The sequence below is a fragment of the Melanerpes formicivorus genome, unplaced genomic scaffold (assembly GCF_026170545.1).
Source record: "Melanerpes formicivorus ecotype bairdi unplaced genomic scaffold, bMelFor1.0.p_v2 SCAF_3, whole genome shotgun sequence".
Lineage (NCBI taxonomy): Eukaryota > Metazoa > Chordata > Aves > Piciformes > Picidae > Melanerpes > Melanerpes formicivorus.
In genome coordinates, this window is record NW_027142355.1 from 37,523,356 (window position 1) to 37,545,473 (window position 22,118).

General features: G+C 47.3%; 2 protein-coding genes across 2 annotated transcripts in view; one reads left to right on the forward strand and one right to left on the reverse strand.

Annotated features, from left to right (window-relative positions):
• MON2 (MON2 homolog, regulator of endosome-to-Golgi trafficking) overlaps positions 1-11,919 on the forward strand; it is a 176,074-nt gene extending 164,155 nt beyond the window's left edge. The window contains exon 35 of the mRNA XM_068170401.1: positions 11,697-11,919. Coding sequence (XP_068026502.1) covers positions 11,697-11,915 — 219 coding nt within the window. The 3' untranslated portion in view covers positions 11,916-11,919. The remainder of the gene's footprint in view (positions 1-11,696) is intronic.
• Positions 1-22,118, reverse strand: part of PPM1H (protein phosphatase, Mg2+/Mn2+ dependent 1H) — a 183,192-nt gene that overhangs the window by 16,161 nt on the left and 144,913 nt on the right. The window contains exons 7-8 of the mRNA XM_068170425.1: positions 11,122-11,185; positions 9,065-9,172 (exon numbers count right to left, since the gene is read on the reverse strand). Coding sequence (XP_068026526.1) covers positions 9,065-9,172; positions 11,122-11,185 — 172 coding nt within the window. The remainder of the gene's footprint in view (positions 1-9,064; positions 9,173-11,121; positions 11,186-22,118) is intronic.

Below are 22,118 nucleotides of genomic sequence, written 5' to 3' on the forward strand. Positions count from 1 at the left end.
GAGGCAAGCTTGGGGCAGCTTCAGGTAAGATTTTTGTATGCAAAGACCAGCTGGACATGCAACACAGTGCTCCTGGAAACACAGCTTGGTCTTCCGGTTTCCATGGAAGGGACACAGGGCAGCCATGTCCACATCATACTTAACTTTTTCTTTTTTTCACCTTTATGTCTTTCCTGGGACTTCTAGAACAGCTCTGTAGGTAGTGAATCAGAATCAATAAGCTTGGAAAAGACCTCAAAGATCATCAATTCCAACCTGTCACCCAACACCTCACAACTGCTAAACCATGGCACCAAGTGCCATGCCCAATCCCTTTTTGAACACCTCCAGGGATGGTGACTCCACCACCTCCTGGGCAGCACATTCCAATGGCTAACAACTCTCTCTGTGAAGAACTTTCTCCTCACCTCGAGCCTAAACTTCCCCTGGCGCAGTTTGAGACTGTGTCCTCTTGTTCTGGTGCTGATTGCCTGGGAGAAGAGACCAACCCCCTCCTGTCTACAACCTCCCTTCAGGTAGTTGTAGAGAGCAATAAGTGAAAGTGAAATAAAACAATATTCTCTTTCAAAACAGGTGTGAAAAATTGATCACTCCAAACATCTGCATTCTAACCCTGATCCTCTGAACAAGTTATTTGTATTTATGATGTAATTGTAATTTCAACTGAGGGATGAACCAGTGATCCAGTTGCTAGGGAGGTCTGTTGGTTTTCATCAAACCAATTTTATTGCTAGTGCCCCCAGTATGCTGCTGACAAAAGCCAAGCTAGTTTAGAACTGTCTAGTTTATCACAGGTTTAGGTTAGGCTCAGAGATCACCTTGTGCAGAAACAACTCAGCTCCTAACCTTTCACTTTTCTGCCAGCAGCTTTGTTCTAGTTCTTACTTCGGTCAATGAGGGTCCCTTACAGTATCCACAGGTGCCTTCAGCTGGGTACAGAGCAGAGTGAAAGCAGAGCTCCCAGAGGCACCAAGGCATCTGTAGCAGATGCTCAGGCCAGGAGGGCTCACTGACTCCATGTGCACCATGTTGTGCAGCACCCCACAGAATACTCCACACATGCTGTACAGGAAAGATGACGAAATGTGATATGTGAGAGATTCAGAAAGCTGAGGAGAGATCCAGCAAGCAGCCCCACTGTAAATCTGTGACTAAAAGGAGCATATTGACTCCAATGGAAATTATTACTACTACTTTCTTTCTTTTCCTTCTTATAATTCCAGCCCCAACCTCCCTAATGACTGCCTCCTCCTCACAGCTCTACCTCTGAAATCTCGACTACAGGGATAATTCAGTGATGCTCTACAATGTAAGCTTGTGCAAAGCTGCACACACTGCAGAGGAGGCTCAGGGCAGACCTCATTGCTGTCTACAACTACCTGAAGGGAGGTTGCAGCCAGAAGGGGGTTGGTCTCTTCTCCCAGGCAACCAGCACCAGAACAAGAGGACACAGTCTCAAGCTGCACCAGGGGAGGTTTAGGCTCAAGGTAAGGAGAAAGTTCTTCCCAGAGAGAGTTGTTAGCCATTGGAATGTGCTGCTCAGGGAGGTGGTGGAGTCACCGTCCCTGGAGGTGTTCAAGAGGGGATTGGACAGGTTGGACTTGATGATCTTTGAGGTCTCTTCCAACTGTATTGCTTCTATGATTCTATGAAAATGATATTGCAGATCCCTGCTAGTGAGGGTGACAGCTGGCTAGATGCTGGCTAGCACTGCACAGGTTTCATTAATTAATCATAGAACCACATAATTGTTCCAGTTGGAAAAGATCTTTAAGATCACTGAGTCCAGCCACAGACCTAACACCATCATGGCCATTAAACTATGTACCCAAGTGCCACATCTACATATTTCAACATCTCCAGGGGTAGTGGCTCCATGACATTCCTGGACAGCCTGTTTTGATGTTTGGCCTCTTTCAGTAAGGAAATGTTCCCTAATATTCAATCTAAACCTCCCCTGCTGCAATTTGAGGCCATTTCCTCTTGTCCTTTCACTTCTTACTAGGGAGAAGAGACTGACACCCACACCACTACACCCTTCTTTCAGGTAGTTGTAGAGAGCAATGAGGTCTCCCCTCAGCCTTCTCTTCTCCAGACTAAACAATCCCTCTGCTCCTCATAAGACTTGCACTGTAGACCAGTTTCTTTGCTGTTCTGACACACCCCAGCAACTCAATGTCCTTCTTGTAGTGAGGGGCCCCAAACTGAACACAATATTCCAGGTGCAGCCTCACCAGTGCTGAGTACACACTGGCACAATCACATCCCAACTCCTGCTGACCACACTATTCCTCATACAGGCCAGGATGCTGTTGGCTTTCCTGGCCACCTGAGCACACTGCTGGCTCACGTTCAGCCAGCTGCCAACCAGCACCCCCAGGTCCTATCAAAAAGACAGGCCCTAAGCCTCTAGTACTGTTTGAGGTTGTTGTGACCCAAGTGGAGGACCTGGCACTTAGCCTTGTTAAACCTCATGCAACTGACCTCAGCCCATCGATCCAGCCTGTCCAGATCCCACTGCAGAGCCTTCCTACCTTCCAGCACATCAACACTCTCACCCAATTTGGTGTCATCTGCAAGCTTACTGAGAGAGCACTCAATCCACTCATTCAAATAACTGATAAAGATATTAAACAAGAATGGTCCTAAAACTGAGCCCTGAGGAACAGTGCTTGTGATGGGTGCCAGCTGGATTTACCTCCCTTTGCCACCACTCTTTGGGCCTGGCCATCCATACAGTTTATTTTCACTCGGTGAAGTGTCCACCCATCCAAGCCATGAGCAGCCAGCTTCTCCAGGAGGATGCCATGGCAGATAGCATCAAATGCTTTACTAATGCTTCAACCCTTGACAAATTTCCTAGCAATTCCAACCTGAATCTTTCTTCTTTTCCCTCATGACTTGTTGCTTCTGCAGCCAGGCTTCAGCTGTGATAGGGATCTACAGAACTCATGGCCTCTGTCCAAATGCCTTGGGCTACCTGTGCTCTATCCTCTGCCTCCTGTGCTGTTTTGAGAGGCTTGTCAGCAATTCCTCTCCCCACCCCAGCCCTTTCTCTGTTGCAGGGAACACTTTCTCACTGTAACATTTCTCTAGAGCATCAGGGCAGCCCTCAAACCCATTTGGTCACCATATTTCCACCATCCACTGATGTCTTACTTGATGTAGAGCAGCTGACCTGTCAATGAGCTGTAATTGACTTTAGTAACCAGAAAATGTTAAAAAACAACTCTCAGGAAGGAGCAGCAGCAGCTCAGTAGCACAGACATCCATGACAATAAGCACTGAGTTACACTGCATTTTATCCTGACTGGTACTTACAGATCACTGCTGATAGGTAACAGAAGACACACACCACTGGAGCCAATAGCCAGACATGACATCTGTCTGAACAAGTGCTGTGCAGCTTGTCACCTAACATGTGCCTTTCTTCAACCCACATCTTTCTCATCCTGCTCACCTACATGCAGCAAAGAGCGCCGAGAAAAGCGCTCTAGGCAAGCAAGCCGCGAACGAACTGCCAGGCTGGGAAGGCTCCATGGCTTGTAAGCATCAGGGCAGCTCTGGGAAGGCTCCATGGCTTGTAAGCACCAGGGCAGTTCTGGGAAGGCTCCATGGCTTGTAAGCACCAGGGCAGCTCTGGGAAGGCTCCATGGCTTGTAAGCACCAGGGCAGCTCTGGGAAGGCTCCATGGCTTGTAAGCACCAGGGCAGCTTTGGGAAGGCTCTGTGGCTTGTAAGCACCAGGGCAGCTCTGGGAAGGCTCTGTGGCTTGTAAGCACCAGGGCAGCTCTGGGAAGGCTCTGTGGCTTGTAAGCACCAGGGCAGCTCTGGGAAGGCTCCATGGCTTGTAAGCACCAGGGCAGCTCTGGGAAGGCTCTGTGGCTTGTAAGCACCAGGGCAGCTCTGGGAAGGCTCTGTGGCTTGTAAGCACCAGGGCAGCTCTGGGAAGGCCCCATGGCTTGTAAGCACCAGGGCAGCTCTGGGAAGGCCCCATGGCTTGTAAGCACCAGGGCAGCTCTGGGAAGGCTCCATGGCTTGTAAGCACCAGGGCAGCTCTGGGAAGGCTCTGTGGCTTGTAAGCACCAGGGCAGCTCTGGGAAGGCTCCATGGCTTGTAAGCACCACGGCAGCTCTGGGAAGGCTCTGCGGCTTCTTTGCCAGGCTCGTTCTTAAGAGGCAGCCAAGGCGAGTCCCTGCGGCTCAAAAACCGTTCACAACAGAGTGACACACGAGCCTGCAGCCACCTGAGGTGCTCCTCAGCAGCCAGCCCCAGGGGAATCAGAACCAAACAACAGCCAGCATTCACTCGCCTGTACTATTGATCAATCCAGCTACCTCAATAAATTAAGCCCTTTCTTAATTGTACCGTCCCTTTTTATGCAGAGCGTTAGCCGGCGCGGCTCCGCTGGCGAACGCCGCGATCTTTCACCAGCACCCTCCAAGTAATTTATATGTAAATAATAAAAAGCGGGTCTCAACACTGCTCCCTGCAGCTCTCACCAATTAATCTCCTTTTAGCTTTTTACTGCCACCCTTTGTTTCCTGCCCTTTAGCCAATTTCCAGTAGACTGTGCCAACTTTCCACTTAGTCCGTAGCTTCATATCTTTTATATTAATAACCTGTAAGGCAGAACGGTCCCTCAAAGGTTTTCTGAGGGATCCAAGTGCTCCTACAAGACATTCTGCTGCTTTTCTTAGTTTGTAATTTTTATTTTTTTTTTCTAATTCTCTGGTAGACATCACCCTGAAGGACTTCCAGCCACTGAAGTGGGAGGCTTGCTTTCTGAAGCCACCTTGACTCCCTTTGATCACACTGTACTTCTCGGAGTATTTGCCTTGCTTGTTCCTTTCAACAGTGTTCATTCCTAAGATTTCTCCAGAAGGCAGATGTGAATCTGAAATGGTCTCCCTTGATGTATTGGTGGAGTTGTCAGGAATATTTCACTGACACAATGAAAGAGGAAGAATTCCCCTCGTTACCTCAGCATTTGCTGTGGTGACTGGCCTTGAGGTTCATCGCCGGCAAGGGCCAAACGCTGCCATCAGAGCCACAACTCTCTCGACAAATGGCTGATTACATTCTGTTTGAAAAACTTCAGGATGAAATTCTGCTCTTCAGCTGCAACAAGGTGGCTCTAGCTGAGCTTTAAAAAAGCAGAATTTCCTGCTGAAAGCTTTCAAATGAACTGTTCCATTATGAAAAATAAATATTTAATTCCATGCCAGACAGCCTCAGCAATGGCTTGCCTGCTTTGTACTACTCCAGTTCATTATAAAAGGCTCAATTCTCTAGAGCTCACCAACCTGCAGAAGTCCTCCAAATCTGGTCTCATAACAGCTGAGCCACTGAATCCTGATTACATTTGTCAGTCTTGGCTACATGACTTCTCCTCCCATAGCCTGGCACTCTATCAAAGTATCATTTTACAACACCCTGTGAAATGACTGTTATGTGCCTTTTTCTGGATCTAGTCTCTTTCCTTCAGCTAATTTTTGGTGGACAGGGCAGATCAGAGCTTTGTCATGCTGGAAGTAAAATATTCTGAGAACTCCCCACATTGCCCCCAGTTTGGGAAAGGATGCTTTAATTACTGTACAGAAACAGAAGTCAGAGGACTTGGATCCACCTTCTGTCACAACTCACTGTGCGCCTTAATTTCCTGTGCCTCCGTTTTTCCAGGTCTGGAAACCAGACATTGTGCTTCCCTACCTCTAGATAAACAGTTTGAAATCCAATGCTTCACAAGGGCCAAATATGACTGCTGCTTGACGCCACTGCCTCTGCTTCCAAGTGCCAAGCTTCCCAGATGGCAGCATAAAGACGTTTCTTAATGCTGGTTTCTCTGGGGGTGCACTGTCCATGCATGGGCAGAACAAGTCAAGGAAAAGCAGGAGGAGATAAAGAATAGAATAGAATAGAATAGAATAGAATAGAATAGAATAGAATAGAATAGAATAGAATAGAATAGAATAGAATAGAATAGAATAGAATAGAATAGAATAGAATAGACCAGGTTGGAAGAGACTTTCAAGATCATCGTGGCCAACCTATCATCCAACACCACCCAACAAACTAAACCATGCAACCAAGCACCCTGTCAAATCTCCCCCTGAACACCTCCAGTGATGGCAACTCCACCACCTCCCCAGGCAGCCCATTCCAATGGGCAATCACTCTCTCTGTGTAAAACTTCCTCCTGACCTCCAGCCTGAACTTCCCCTGGCGCAGCCTGAGACTGTGTCCTCTTGTTCTGGTGCTGGCTGCCTGGGAGAAGAGACCAACCTCTGCCTGTTTACAACCCCCCTTCAGGTAGTTGTAGAGAGCAATAAGGTCACCCCTGAGTCTCCTCAGCAACCCCAGCTCCCTCAGCCTCTCCTCATAGGGCTTGTGTTCCAAGCCCCTCACTCTCTGAGAACAAGAGGAAGAGTAAGAGAAGGAGGTGTAGTGGAAGGCAAGTTGGAGCACGCTTCTACCTAATACAATTTCAGGGCTTCTTTTTTTTGCCAGCATCTCTTAATTGAGGTGGCTGATACTCTATCTTTCCTCCTCCTGCCCTCAAATACTTCTGCTGAATTTAGCTGTGAAGGGAACATGGAAACAAAGCCAATTTTGCTTCCCTTTTGCAAAGCAGTTAAGAGATCCTGAAACGTGGATAGCATATAAACTGGATGTCATGTTCTAGAACTTGAACAAGTACAGACACACTCCACACAGAACAGCAAAGCCCCTGAGAAGCTTTGCTTTATACATACAGGCAAATACTGCAGCAGCAATTGGCAGAGATGATACTGCTGAGATACTGTGCTGCAGCCATTACATACCCCAGAAATACTGAGCCTCAGCATGCCAGAGAGAGAAATAAATAGGCAGAACTCTGTGATTTTGCTGGCACCAAGAAAACTCATCGCAGTTAGGAGGGCAGAGCGGCTGCCTGCCCAACTGAGAAGAACGGGAGCAGGCCCCAAGTGAGGAATATCACACATTCCAAGTAGGGAGAGGGAAGGTACTTGATTGACAGGGAAGAAAGACAAAGAAGGCTCTGTCTGTACATTTCCCTCTTTAATTCAGGGCCACAGTTTCTCAGCACTTAAGCCTTAAAGATGTCCTAAGCAAGGTTAATTTAATAAATTGCTTCCTTCCTATTACAATTGTATTTGTGTAACAAGCAGTACCTCCCAGGTCAAATGCTGGGTATGGTTAGAACTCCAGAAAGCCAGTTGACAATGGATGGCTTTCAGCATTTGGACCATGGAAGTAAAGCCTTCTCTTTTTGTTCCATCATCAGATGCTTTGCCCTTGCTTAATATTGTATGAAAAATACGTCTCGCCTGTTCCTTGATGTAGGAACAGGAACGCAGTTACAGAGGAAAATGCAGCAAGGTTTGCATGTTTCTTGTTAACAAATGCATTCAAATCCCTTTGGAAGGCTTGATATCCTTCACTGCAGGGTCTCTGGTGGTCAAAAACTGGAATTGTTTGTGGCAAGTTGTCACGGTGGAAGCATTTCGAGCTACCCCTAACACAAATACTGCATAACCCCCTTGCTATGCCATCCTTTGGGAATGCACGCTGCCATTATTTGGTGTTTGCACAGAACAATCATAAGGAATAGAATAGAATAGAATAGAATAGAATAGAATAGAATAGAATAGAATAGAATAGAATAGAGCAGGTTGGAAGAGACCTTTGAGATCATCTTGTCCAACCTATCATCCAACACCATCTAATCAACTAACCCATGGCACCAAGCACCCCATCAAGTTTCCTCCTAAACACCTCCAGTGATGGTGACTCCACCACCTCCCCAGGCAGCACGTTCCAATGGCCAACAAGTCTTTCTATGAAGAACTTCTTCCTAACAGCCAGCCTAAACCTCCCCTGGTGCAGCTTGAGACTGTGCCCTCTTGTTCTGTTGGTGGTTGCCTGGGAGAAGAGACCAATCCCCACCTGGCTACAACCTCCCTTCAGGAATTAAGAACTGGAGGTGAAGGGACAGGCAGAAGCATAAAAGCACCCTTCCAATCACTCAGCATTCTCCTGCTTAAGAGTTGATCTGTTAGTCTCTAATGCAGAATACTAAGCTATTGTGGAAGACATCCAATGTCTGCGTGTAGAGAATGCAATGTACATCAGCTTCTGTGAAGAAAGCATGATATAGGTCTGAAGGGAAGCTGGAGCACTTGAAGAAGTGTGGCCAGCAGGTCAAGGGAGGTGATCCTCCCCCTCTACTCAGCCCTGGGGAGACCCCACCTGGAGTACTGTGTCCAGTTCTGGAGCCCCTATTACAAGAGGGATATGGAGGTGCTGGAAGGTGTCCAGAGAAGGGCCAGGAGGATGATCAGAGGGCTGGAGCACCTCTCCTATAAGGACAGACTGAAGGAGTTGGGGCTGTTCAGTCTGGAGAAGAGAAGGCTCCAAGGTGACCTAATTGTGGCCTTCCAGTATCTGAAGGGGGCCTACAGGAAGGCTGGGGAGGGACTGCTCAGGATCTCAGGTAGTGATAGGACTAGGGGGAATGGAATGAAGCTGGAGGTGGGGAGATTCAGGCTGGATGTGAGGAGGAGGTTGTTCACCATGAGAGTGGTGAAGCCCTGGAATGGGTTGTCCAGGGAGGTGGTTGGGGCCCCGTCCCTGGAGATGTTTAAGAGCAGGCTGGATGAGGCTCTGTCCAGCCTGATCTAGTGTGGGGTGTCCCTGCCCATGGCAGGGGGGTTGGAGCTAGATGATCCTTGTGGTCCCTTCCAACCCTGACAGATACTATGATACTATGAAGGTGGGGAAACATGGGTGTGCCTGTCACACTGAGAGGTGAGGCTATGGGATAACAACAGAGTAGTGAGAGAAAAGACACTGATGCTCTGTGAGGAGCACAGAGCAACCAGAGATCAGGCACACAGCTCAGGAACTCATAAAGTTCCTATTCTGTGGCTGTTAACTAACATGCTGCGCCTTTGGGGAGGGCAGCACGTTACCTGGACTGAACCACAAGCAGAACAAATAAGCACATGAAGTATATTTGTTTCTCTCCCACAATTCTGACAGCTGAACCTTGACTGTTTTACCTCAGGAGATGAGGACAGGAAAGGTTTGATGTATATATTCGAGTCATGCACTTTCAGGTCATGGTCTCCCAGTCCTCGGGTCACTCCAATTGTTGCCATAACCCGAGCCTGGAAATAAAGAAAAACAATGAGATCAAATCTTGTTACACTGCACTGTGCCAACAGGGAAAGTGACAATGTTCCTACTCTCTAACTGCTACAGTTAAGGACAAATTCTTTTTCTCTCTCTCAAACTCTAGATTTAAGACAGCTAATCAGCTTCAAAGCTTGTCACACTCAGATCGTTGCCATTTCCCTTGTTATTCAAAGCTTTGTATTCATCCACATCCTAGAGGGTGACTAGACTGTGACCACCTGTAAGGCAGGAGGACTACAGAAACCTAACAGTCACTTTAGTGTCCCATGGCAGTCTACAAAAGCATTCCTTCAGCAAATTACACTGTGAGTAAACAGGTTTTGTAAAAGTGATGAGGAGCCTAACTGCTCACCCAAGAGGTCTGCAGCCTTTTCCTACAGGCATATTGCTGCACATTCCCTCCACCAAGGAAAAATGCTAAAGGCCACCTTAAATTCTTGAAGAGGCACTGACCCACTAGTGGAGAGCCAGTGTAGGGCAGGTCTGCTGTTACCTCCAGCCGACCACTTCTTTCCCTAAGCACCTTCCTCCGCAAAATAGGGGACACAGTCTCAAGCTGCGCCAGGGGAGGTTTAGACTCGAGGTGAGGAGAAAGTTCTTCACCGAGCGAGTCGTTCGTCATTGGAATGTGCTGCCCAGGGAGGTGGTGGAGTCACCGTCCCTGGAGGGGTTCAAGAGGAGATTGGACATGGCACTTGGTGCCATGGTCTGGTCATGGGGTCTGTGTTGATAGGTTGGACTCGATGATCCTCGAGGTCATTTCCAGCCTTGGTTATACTGTGATCCCCCTCAGCTCTGTACTGGGAAAATAAAGCTCTCCCCCAAGGGGTTCATTAACACTTCTCTAAAGACTGACCAGGCAGGCAGCCTCATGGGAAACCTTGCTCTCTGCTGTCTATTGCTTCCCCACAACTCTAGTTTAGCCACAGCAGCTTCTAAAGAAGAGAGCTCTCAGCATCAATAACAGCAAGCAACTGACTCAAAACGATTTTGCCTCAGTAACCGCTGGCTCCAGAAGGCAACAACAAAGCAAATTAAAAAAGATGTGCATGAAACATTTTGCAAATAATTACAAACCTAACCAAATTCAGAGATAAGCTGCAGGTCTGAGCCTTCAAAACCTGGACTAATTTTGCAGAGTGTGTATTTTTGCACCGAGATAAGAACCTAATGCAGCAGGGGAGCACTATTTAGAGACACGGCGAGCATACCAATATCGGCAAACTGACACCACCGCCTCCTTATATTGATCCTATTGCTGCGTGCAGCTAAGCTTGCTGGGATCAGCACTAACGATCTCACTGTTCTTAATTACAGAGCTGGAAACAAAGTACACCTAAAGAGAATGGTTAGTTTCTCCCTGGCAAGAAAAGCTATCAGCATTCACACATCAGAAGAATTCAACAGTGAGTTCTGGGTGAAGAAGAGACAGATAAGGGGTGTTGTACTTTCCAAATCCTGGCCTGATCCCTCCCCTTTCTAAATTAGAGTCTGCATCTCACAGCACTATTAAATATCCTCCTGCTTTGTTTTCAAACATGAGGTATTTTCCTATCTTCATCCAGCCTAGTTATATTTCACAATGAAACGTGGGCAATTTAAAATCAATTATTTAAGACACTCTCATTGTAGTCTACCTACAACAACAAAGGCACCAAACCACAACACAAAAGCAAACTGAACAGCAGATGACTATATTTGACAGTATACTAAAAATGCTTTTTTCTATATTGAGTTCTCCCTGTCACCACCTAGACATGAGACTGATTGATGATGGAACCAAGGCAGTCTTTAAAACTGTCAAAAGGACACAATAAAAGAGATACTGAGTGGCAAACACTGGAGTGCCACAGGCTAAACCAAGCGGTAAGCAGCACTGAATTCATTCCTCCTTTGCTCTGAGGAAAGCAAACATGCTCACCTTCTTGCCTTCTCCATAGATAAGGGGAAACTTCAAGTCATCTTCCTCAATGGTTTTGTATGCCCTGTGGGAGGAGGACAAACAGCATTTATAAAGCTTGCACTCAATTAGTGACCTGGTGCCCTGAAACAAACAGCAGTGATTAAAAAAACAAGACAACAACTCACACACCAAGACCAACCCCTCCCCCCCTCCCCCCCCCATTATTTTTCCTAGGACTTTGTGAACCAAGATGTAAATCTCTTTTTCTATGGAAAGATTTCTCCCTGAAGAGTTATCCATTAGGCCAAAAGGAAGAGTGAACTTGAGGATATGTCTAACATGCCAAGCTGCTTCAGCTGCTTGCAAGGAGAAAGAGCTGGACAGGAATAACAGGCTAATCAGGTAAGGTATCACTGGCTATGGCAGCATCTATACCATAATACAGGGTCTTAAAAAGAAACAAACCCCCCCAAGCTACCAAGAAGCTAACCAATGGCTAGGTTCACACTGCTAGCGTGAAACGATGAGCAATGACAGGACATGTACACAGGCAAAGTGTGAAACAGCTCTCCAATCCTGTTCTCACTTTTCAGGGCTGCTTAAGCCAAGAGAACCTTCGCATGCTGAAGAGTCTTAGAAGGTTATTTAGTGCTCATTTGACCTTGACTGTGACAGTCAAGGTTGTCAGAGATTTCACAGCAGCTTTCCCATGGCCAAGAGACAAGAGAAGGAAACGCTCATGCTCCAATTGTTTACCGCATGCCTGTACACTCCACCTTTCACACATCCATCTGTTGACATTGATGAGGTGAGAAGGTGAGCAATTTTGCCAGTGAGAAATAAAGAAAAACTTAAATAAATAGGTTGTTGTCATTCTGGTAAGCCCTGGAGCCCCTTCGTACCACAACATTGTCCCTCTCCAGCCTTTCTCTGCATGCTGTCCTTCCCTGCTGGCCCACTCCTGTCCAAAGCCCTTGGGGTGATACCAAGATCATCCCCTGAGCACACACTCAGTGCTCCCTGCCAAAGAGGAAGGGAGAAGTGGGGGGAGAGAAAGTGCTGTGTGTGCTCTGCAGGGGGGTTGAACTGGATATCTCTCCTATGAGGACAAACTGAAGGAGTTGGGGCTGTTCAGTCTGGAGAAGAGAAGGCTCCGAAGTGACCTAATTGGGGCCTTCCAGTATCTGAAGGGGGCCTACAGGAAGGCTGGGGAGGGACTTCTCAGGATCTCAGGTAGTGATAGGACTAGGGGGAATGGAATGAAGCTGGAGGTGGGGAGATTCAGGCTGGAGGTGAGGAGGAGGTTCTTCACCATGAGAGTGGTGAACCCCTGGAATGGGTTGTCCAGGGAGGTGGTCGAGGCCCCATCCCTGGAGGTGTTTAAGCCCAGGCTGGATGAGGCTCTGGCCAGGCTGATCTAGTGTGGGGTGTCCCTGCCCATGGCAGGGGGGTTGGAACTAGATGATCCTTGTGGTCCCTTCCAACCCTGACTGATACTATGATACTATGATCTTTCGAGGTCCCTTCCAGCCCCTAACATTCTGTGACTCTCTTGCCAGCCACCATCAGCCCCTGCTGCCTGGCTCTCCAGTTGGGTTAGCTGTTGGAGCTCCAGGGAGTCATATTCAATCAGTTTAAGCAATGTTAGGGCTGTGACACAAACCAGAAGGAAATTAAAAATTAAGGGTGAAATCCTATATTCTAATCCAACTCCCCCTGCTTCACCAAAATATGGCATAGACCTGACATCAATAAATGGTGTTGTATTACACAGCTTATACATACTGAATCACCTGGGCAAACCTCAGTGAGTAGCATAGACATTTAAGCCCCTTTATAATGCCCAATAATCACAGGCAGAGCCCATCCATCCAGAGGGTTTATGGATGAAGGGAAAGAGGGGAAAAAAAAAAAGAGGAGAAAAAGCAACCAAATTGCACAGAAGAAACAGTAGAAGAGAAGTGGAGAACTCTGTTCCTGTACTACAGGACATTACTATATGTGAAATCCCAGAACAGAACCAGGTGAGGTTTGCAAAACACACAGGGGGCTTCATGGGAGACCACATAGTCAAGAATATCTTGGGTATGTAACCATGATGCCCAGGCACGTCTGCAAGGGACAAGTGCAAGTGAAGGCATTTAAATGCCATTTTGCACTAGGGAAAGCAAACAGATTAGCCTTTAAAACAAACAAAAAGGCACTACATGTGGCCAGCATGCCAATATTTCCCTGATGCATAAATCCTGCAATAGCACTCTTTTGTGGAAGGATGAGTCAGTCATGGAGTTTGCTCTTGTTCCTTCCTTTATTTCCAGTCACCAACTTGGATTTCCTCATTTGAATGTGGAGGAAACGTTTTACTCACTCTGACTGCTCATGAACATATCCCAGAATTCCAGCTGCACTGACAGTGCTGGGAGCCCTAGTGAAACCTCCTTGAGGAGGAGTCTGACCTCTGTCCCATTCCTTTCACAAAACCAGTTGTGCTCTGACACCAAGAAACAGGGTAGGTATCAACTGACGTCACATTGGGCATCAGAGTCAAGTGACTAGTCAAACCACGAGCCCTGAGAGACAACCATTCCTACTGGATTTTAGAGCTCTTCCACTCACTTGTTACAAATAGCAAAATTGACTAAGTTGATAGGAATTAACTGTTTGCAACCCCCTTTTGAAAAGAAAAACCAAGCCCATTCTTTACCACAAACAATACCATCAGCAAGATAACTACAAATACTTAAGACTGATGCTCTTACTTTACATTGTCCTGTAGGTAGCCAAAAACATTTGGACAAATATTCTTCTGTTTCTGCCTTCCTTCCTTACATTCTCCTGCATAGCACCTCACACTGTCTGTGTTTTAGGAAGATCATAGAATCACAGAACTGTCAGGGTTGGAAGGGACCTCAAGCATTGTCTAGTTCAACCCCCCTGCCATGGGCAGGGACACCTCACACTAGATCAGGTTGCTCACAGCCACATCCAGCCTGGCCTTAAAAACATCCAGGGATGAGGCTTCTACCACCACCTCCCTGGGCAACCTGTTCCAGTGTCTCACCATCCTCATGGGGAAGAACTTCTTCCTAACATCCAATCTGAATCTACCCATTTCTAGTTTTCCTCCATTCCCCCTAGTCCTGTCACTACCTGCCACCCTAAAAAGTCCCTCACCAGCAGTATCTTAAGATACTGGAAGGCCACAATAAGGACTCCTTGGAGCCTTCTCTTCCAGACTGAACAGCCCCAACTCTCTCAGTCTGTCTGCAAGATGATAAAAAGAGGGGTGAAAAGAAGCATTGTTCAGGCCAGTTTCCCTCGAAAGAATGGCCCCTGCTGCCGAGTCCAGCAGCTTTTTGGAACCACCAAAAGGACCTTCATCCCTAGGGCCTTCACATGTGACACAACAGCCTAAGAATGCTAGAAGAGGCTGTGTTGTAAGGGTTGAAGCTAACGTTTCATCAGCAGATTAAGGAAGTGCAGCTGACTAGCCTACGACCTCCTGAAGCCATGTAAGTGAGGGAGGGAGGCCCAGAGGGGCACAGTGATTTGTTTGTGTTTTTTCCAGAGCAAATCGCCTCTTGGGCTCAGAACTTGGGTGTCAAGACTCATCTCAAACACGCTTTTCCTGTTCATGTGGCTGTTGCCTGAAAAATTATCAGTGCTTGAAAAACAATGCTCAGAACTGCAACCACAGCGGTGGAGCTGGCACAAGAGACACTCAAAAGCAACCTGAGACACTCTAGAAAAGTAGCTATGTCCTGCATTACTAGCAAAACAGAATTAATAATGGATGAGCACAGGGTTTGCTGCAAGGGAAAGATGAAGGGCAACTTTTCAGCTAGCAGTTCAGCAACTGCACTGGGGAGAAGGAAAGCAGGTATGAAGCTCATTTTGATTTATGCTCTCTGAAACCTCCTGTACCTAGTACACGTGTTTATTTCACTCAGGTTATAACCTTTTGGACTACACTTGATTTTATGTAATAAAGTTGCATTTATACCTTCGTGTGCTGTTTAGAGCTTGCTGTGTGTAAAGATATAACATGGCAAACACAGACACTCAGAGAACCTGAGGGGGTTGTTTGGCTTTCCTAGTGCCAACCTGGCCTTATTTACCCAACTGTGTAATTCTGCCTAGCTCACTGATTTAACAAACACAGAGTGCTTTTTTAGTCTGGAGAGGGGAAGACTGAGAAGGGATCTAATCAATGTCTATAAATATCTGAGGGCTGGGTGTCAGGAAGGAAGGGACAGCCTCTGCTCACTTGTGCCCTGGGATAGGACAAGGAGCAACTACAGCATAGGAGATTCCACCTCAACATGAGGAAAAACTTCCGTTACTGTAAGGGTGACAAAGCACTGGAACAGGCTGCCCAGAAAGGTTGTGGAGGCTCCTTCACTGGAGACTTCTAGACCATTCTGGATGCATTCCTGTGTGACCTGTGCTAGATTCTATGGTCCTGCTCCGGCAGGGCAGGGGGATTGTACCCGAAGATCTCCAGAAGTCCTTTCCAACCCCTAACACCCTGTGAGCTGCAACCTCTACTCTCCCCATCTTCCTCTCTGCATCCCAGGAGCGGCCACCAGGGTATGACAGGGCAGGTTATGCTATTACTTGCTGCCCTGGAGGAGACTAAATCCTGTCAAGTGCTTCTGCCACGTAAACCTCTCTTTTTCCAAATGGAAAAGCAGAAAGGGTGGGGGTGCCGAGTCGAACAGGCAAGTCTGTGCCCAGCTAGATCTAGCTGCCTTTTTTTTTTGTCAGTTAACTTAGTTTCTTCTTTTCATTTCAAAAGAATTATGAAATGTTAGTGCTGTCCAAAAAGACTCAACTAGGGCTTGACATATGTACCACCCACAAAGTTACATTTGGACTCAGGATCAACGTTTCGGAAAAGCGGGCCAAATCGCGCCGGGAGCCAAGAGAGATGTCAGAACGAAGGAACTAGGACTGACATGATGTTACTTCTCTGCTAACTGGAATCTGCTCTAAATACATGGTGGAAAAAAAAAAACACTAAAAACCCCCACCAGAAGCTGCTAAATGCACAAGACAATCTCACAGAAGAGGTTTTCTCACTGTGCTGAGGTCGTTAGCAGCGCTTTGGGCGCTCTTTGAATAAACGGCTAGCAAAGGTACCTGCATGTTGCTGGGTCAGAACTTGTGCAACTGGTCAGCTCCCAAATGCAAATTTCAGAGCCAAAATCCTGGATAATTTCTTACATGTGTTATGCATTCTCCTGCCATAGAATTTCTTAGAACTGGCCTTCTGAAAGCACATACAAATTCACGTAAGAGTAGAAGTTGTTGATGACCAGAGCTGAACTCCACATTATATTGTCTTTACAGCAAACTGTGTAAGGCTACTGGTCATGGAAAGTATCGCGTTGGCATCCCCAGGCACAACAGATGGTAGCGAAAACACACACTGCCCTGACCTGGAAGACTCGGTTCTGAGAATGACAGGGCAATCCAGGCTTGTGTTCTGCCTTTCCATAGCACTTGGCTTTAGAAAGTTTATCCATATTTCACAGAATCACAGAATGTCAGAGGTAGAAAGGGACCTCCAGAGACTATCGGGTCCAACCCCCCTGCCAAAAGCAGGATCCGAGTCCTGTGTCCAGTTCTGGGTCCCTCAGTTTAGGAAGGATGCTGACTTGCTGGAATGAGTCCAGAGAAGGTCAATGAAGTTGGTGAGGGGTTTGGAACACAAGCCCTATGAGGAGAGGCTGAGGGAGCTGGAGAAGAGGAGGCTCAGGGGTAACCTTATCACTCTCTACAACTACCTGAAGGGAGGTTGTAGACAGGCAGAGGTTGGTCTCTTCTCCCAGGCAGCCAGTACCAGAACAAGAGGACACAGTCTCAGGCTGCGCCAGGGGAGGTTTAGGTTGGATGTTAGGAAGAAGTTCTATAAAGAGAGAGTGATTGCCCATTGGAATGGGCTGCCTGGGGAGGTGGTGGAGTCACCATCATTGGAGGGGTTCAGGAGGAGACTTGATGGGGTGCTTGGTGCCATGGGTTAGTTGTTTAGGTGGGTTGGATTGGTTGATGGGTAGGACGCGATGATCTTGAAGGTCTCTTCCAACCTGGTCTGGTCTGGTCTGGTCTGGTCTGGGCTATTCTATTCTATTCTATTCTATTCTATTCTATTCTATTCTATTCTATTCTATTCTATTCCCTAGGGCAGTCCTCACAAGAATGAATCCAGGAGGGTTTCGAAAGCCTCCAGAGAGTGAGACTCCACAACCTCCCTGGGCAGCCTGTTCCAGTGCTCTGTCACCCACACTGTGTTTCTCCTCATGTTGAGGTGAAACCTTCTGTGTTCAAGTTTGTATCCATTGTTCTTTGTCTTATTTCACATCTCAACTAGTGACACTGGCTGGTAAACTAAGAAATAAACCTAAGGAAGAGGAAAAAAAATAGTAAAACAGCCCAAAAAATCATCATCAAAGGGCTTCAGCTTGAAACATAGAGCAAATCCCACCTGTGGCTAGCAAGGAAGAAAAAGCACTCAGCTTCAAAAATGTCTTAGTTAATACTGAGTACATGGATGAAGGCTCTCCCTTTGAGACAGTTTGTGGATTCAGTGTAGCATTGTTTTGCTACCATTCTGCAAATAACTCCAAACCCAGAACCATCCCCAAACATTCTCCATCTCTCCAAAAGACTCCCACAATGAAACTACCCCAGCTAACCATCCAACCTCCTTTCCCCCAAGATCAACTTTCTTTGGCCATTCTGGGATGTGTTAGAAAGGCTGTAGTTAGTAGGTCAAGAGTCTCTCCTCCCCCTCTACTCTGCCCTGGTGAGGCTGCATCTGGAATATTGTGTCCAGTGCTGGGCACCTCAGTTCAAGAAGCGCCTCAGGGAACTGCTTGAAAGAGTCCAGTGCAGAACCACAAAATGATGAAAGAAGTGGAACATCTTCCTCATGAGGAGAGCCTGAGGGAGCTGGGGCTCTTTAGCTTGGAGAATAGGAGACTAAGGGGTGACCTCATTCATGTTTATAAAGATGTAAAGGATGAGTGCCAAGAGGATGGAGCCAGGCTCTGCTCAGTGATACCCAATGACAGGACAAGGGGCAATGGCTGGAAGTTGAGGCATAGGAAGTTCCATGCAAACATAAGGAATTTTTTTTCCCTCTGAGGGTGCCAGAACACTGGAACAGGCTGCCCAGGGGGGTTGTGGAGTCTCCCTCTCTGGAGATATTCAAAACCTGCCTGGATGTGCTCCTGTGTGATCTGCTCTAGGTGATCCTGCTCTGGCAGGGGTGTTTGGCCTGGATGATCTTTCAAGGTCCCTTCCAATCCCTAACTTTCTTCTTCTTCTGAATCTGAAACCATATAATGCTTCATTTTGCACACGACAGTTCTGTCCAGCCATCTACACACTGAAAAATAAAAACTGAGAAAAGGAAAGTAATCTTCAGCATGACTTGTTCAGACATAAGATCACTGGCTTGGTCCAGTCAGACTAGGACATGAGCTCTGGACCTCCAGGGAGGTAGACAGCTACACTGTCATGTACAGTCCAAATATGGAGTCTGGACTTTGGAGATGATGTATTCCCCAGCATCATGTACTGCTGTAGAAGTAATTCCTAAGGAAACTTAACTCTATCCATTCTGGCCAGCCCACTTTTAAGATTCAAGAACCAGCATCTTTTCTCAGGCACCTGCTGTAGTGTGGCTGTTTTTTAAGTTCATTTGTCTCTAACAGACCTTTAAAAGAATGTAGTGGAGGAAAAGCTGGGGGGAGGTTGGGCAAGGATCTAGAGAGGTCTTTGTCTGGACAAAGGACAAATCTGGGCAAAATGAACAGAGGGTGTTTATAAGCACTCTACCTTGCTGCTTTTTTATTCAGTGTGTACTGTGAGTGCTTTCATTCACTGCTTGTGACTGCTTGAGCTTCCACTGACAGAAACTGTGTGCAGATACTGCAGCTGAACATCAAGGAGATCCATCCTCTGCAACTGTTTCACTAGGCCATTTCCCAGTTTGCTGTCTTGAGCACTTTGGAAAATTTACTTCATCTCTTCTACTTTTAAAAGACAAACAGGAAGGTTTGTCAGCAATTTTCTCTGGAGGGGGTAGGGAAGCAGGCTGTTAACACCCTATGGGCTTAATGCACTGTGATGGACAGAAAATCCTTTAGTAAACTCACATTTTGCTGCACTTGTTAAAAGGATGTGGTGAAGCAGATGGAAGACGCACTGCACATTAACCTCAGAAGTGCCTGCTCCAAACTTGCTATCTGGGAACCTTCTGTCTGGAAGGTTAGAAGGTGGCTGTAAAAGGAGAAATCATGAAGCAAACTCTTCTGGGAAAGATTGCTGTAATGTGGGATGGGGCAGGCATCAGGACACAGCAAGCAGAAGCATCACCATCCTGCAGCAGAGCTGGAAACTCCTCCAAAGAGCAAGGAACTCCTCTTAGGCAGGAGCAGAGCCATAAGTCACTCTGGGGTGGCAACAGAAAGAGAGGACCTAGTTGAGACCATGTCAAATTTGTGCAGCCACAGAAGCCAGAGAAAGCAGGAGCTGGGGAAGAGACTTCACCTTACCAGGAGGAAGAGCTGCTTTTGTCTGGGTTTTCAGATGGATGATTACCTCACTGCAGTTTAATTTCTTTCTGATAAAACAGACTGGGAGCCTTTTGTTTGCCCTTGCACATGTGGCACCTGATCCTGTGCCAAGGCAAAGCCCAAGCAGAGATGCACAGCCATGCAGAGACAGACCTTAGACACACTGCTTCCCAAAGGAGATGCTCCTGCAGGATGTGACTCAGACCATCCTCATTGTTGTCGCACTCACTTGGCCTGGGAGGCCATGTACAAAAAAAGCCTTACTCCAGACTTTAAGTTTTCTCTTTTGTTGCTGCGCTATTACCTCCCTGTTTCTCCTTTCTCCTGCCCTGAAGACACTGGCTCAGCTCCTGTGGCATGTGTGCACTTGGGGAAAACAGAGCCATTCGTCACTGTCAGGAGACGCGCTGTACACAGCAGGTCAGCTCTCACCTCCCGTTGCTCCTGCAGCGAGAGCTGCAAATCTTGGAAAGATGCATAACATGCACATTGCAAACAGCCATTCATCACTGAGGAGCCATGCCCCAGACACCCAGCCCCAACCCAGCAAGCTGCTCTGGTTGTGTGCACCAGAGAGGCACGTCCCATCCCACCACCTTGTGATGAGAGACAAGAGCGAAGACACAAAAAAACCAAAGCCAAGTGACTCTGGATCAGAGTTTCCGCTGCAGACACGATATCCTCTCTCTCTCTCCCCACTGCTGCAAAGGTGGCCCATAATCATTAAATTATGAAAATGTAAGTTGCTGGGAGGAAATTAATACCAGGCATGACTGGGGAAAAGGCTGCTTTCTTGTGAAGTAATTATGAAATTAAAATTTGATCTCTCCCTGGCGATCGTACAAAGGATAGGGCTGAGGTCTGGAACACAACAATACAGCCAGGACTCCGACAGAAGCAGCACAGAAGGTTTCACTAGACAAAAAAGCTCAATTAACAAAAAAGGAGGCGGGGAGGGGGGGGCTGAGGGATGACTTTTGGTAAATTACACGAATTTGGCTAAAAGGTGCAATCAAGCAAGTTATGGCACAGGGTTTGCAGACTTCCAATTACTTTTACAAGTTGGAATCAAGCTGTTAGGAAATGCAGCTTATCTGAATAAGACTAATAATGCTAAGCTAATTAGACCCACAGGCATTAGCCGGCAGATAAATTCAGGACGAAAAGAGGGACACTGTCACTTTAAATACTGCCTTGGGATCGGTGGAAAAGCTAATGAGGAGTGTCAGTTGGGGCTGTTTTATTAGGTGGTTCTCCAGAGAATATAGCCTGAGGTTTCTGTAGCAGGGCTTCTGCACTTGATTCAATAAATCAATTTATATTAAGGGGGGCACGGAGCGGGCGCCTGCTCCATAAAGCATTTCTGTGGCATTTCTCAATCTGCTGAGGCACTCCCGGGCAGGATACCTGAACGCCTTGTCAAAGGACACGGCGCCCGGCAATAAGGAACGAGCTAGCGGCCGCACCGGCGATGTTTGTTCAGATCAGCTCACGCATTACCAAGCAAAACATGTACATTGGCTTTCACCAGGGCATTCTGGATCCCCAATAAGTGATTAATGAGAGGCTGGTTTTTTGTGAGCTGGAGTCTGAACCGCAGACGGCAAGGCGGGCTGCACAATGAAAGCGAAAGGCATCCATCCCAAACAAAATAAAACGGCTTGAAAAGTGAAGCTGCTTTTTTAATCAGATGCTTAGAGGCTGAAAGACATTCCCTGTTGGAAAGAAAAGGGTGAGCGCAGAGCAGGCTGGCAGCTTTCCAGGCAGTGGACAATATTGACTCTAGAATAAAATGGGTTTTGCTTAGTGCTCGCCCCAGGGCACCAGCCTCCCTGCTTCGGAATAAATCACGAGGGCAGGCGATTCCCCGGCACGGGCTGCCCCTCGGGTGGCTAAACCATGTGCCACGGTGCTCTCTCATCAGACACATGGGCAGACCTGGCAACGGCTCTGCTGCTGCCGCTGCTGTTCATGAGGCATGCTCAAAGGCAGCTGCCAATTCCCCCTGCTCACTGCTGTCTGGGGCTCCAGCCCATGGCACGCATTGGGTACTACACCAGCTTGGACCATTTTTGATGGGATGCAGCTTAGCTCTGTGTGCTCCTGGAGGACAATGAAAGCCACCAACAAAACAGGTCCAACAATGGGTGTGGTTTATCTAGAGGTCTTTTGCCACCATAAAGCCAAGTGAAGAAGCTAAAGCTGTGATCTGGAAACAAGCCTTTAAAGTACCCCAGCTCAGTGCAAGCAGCAGAAAGGCTGCTGTTTGCATTCCAAGAAAGAGCAAATATTAACTTTGAAACTGCCAGACCTGATGCCAGTTGGTAGTGCCTTCTGGATGCTTTTGGTTAAGTGCAGCACTGTATGCCTCCTTCAGCCCCACAGGAGGCTGAGAAGGGAATCCTGGAAAGAGCTACCGTGCCAGTGAGG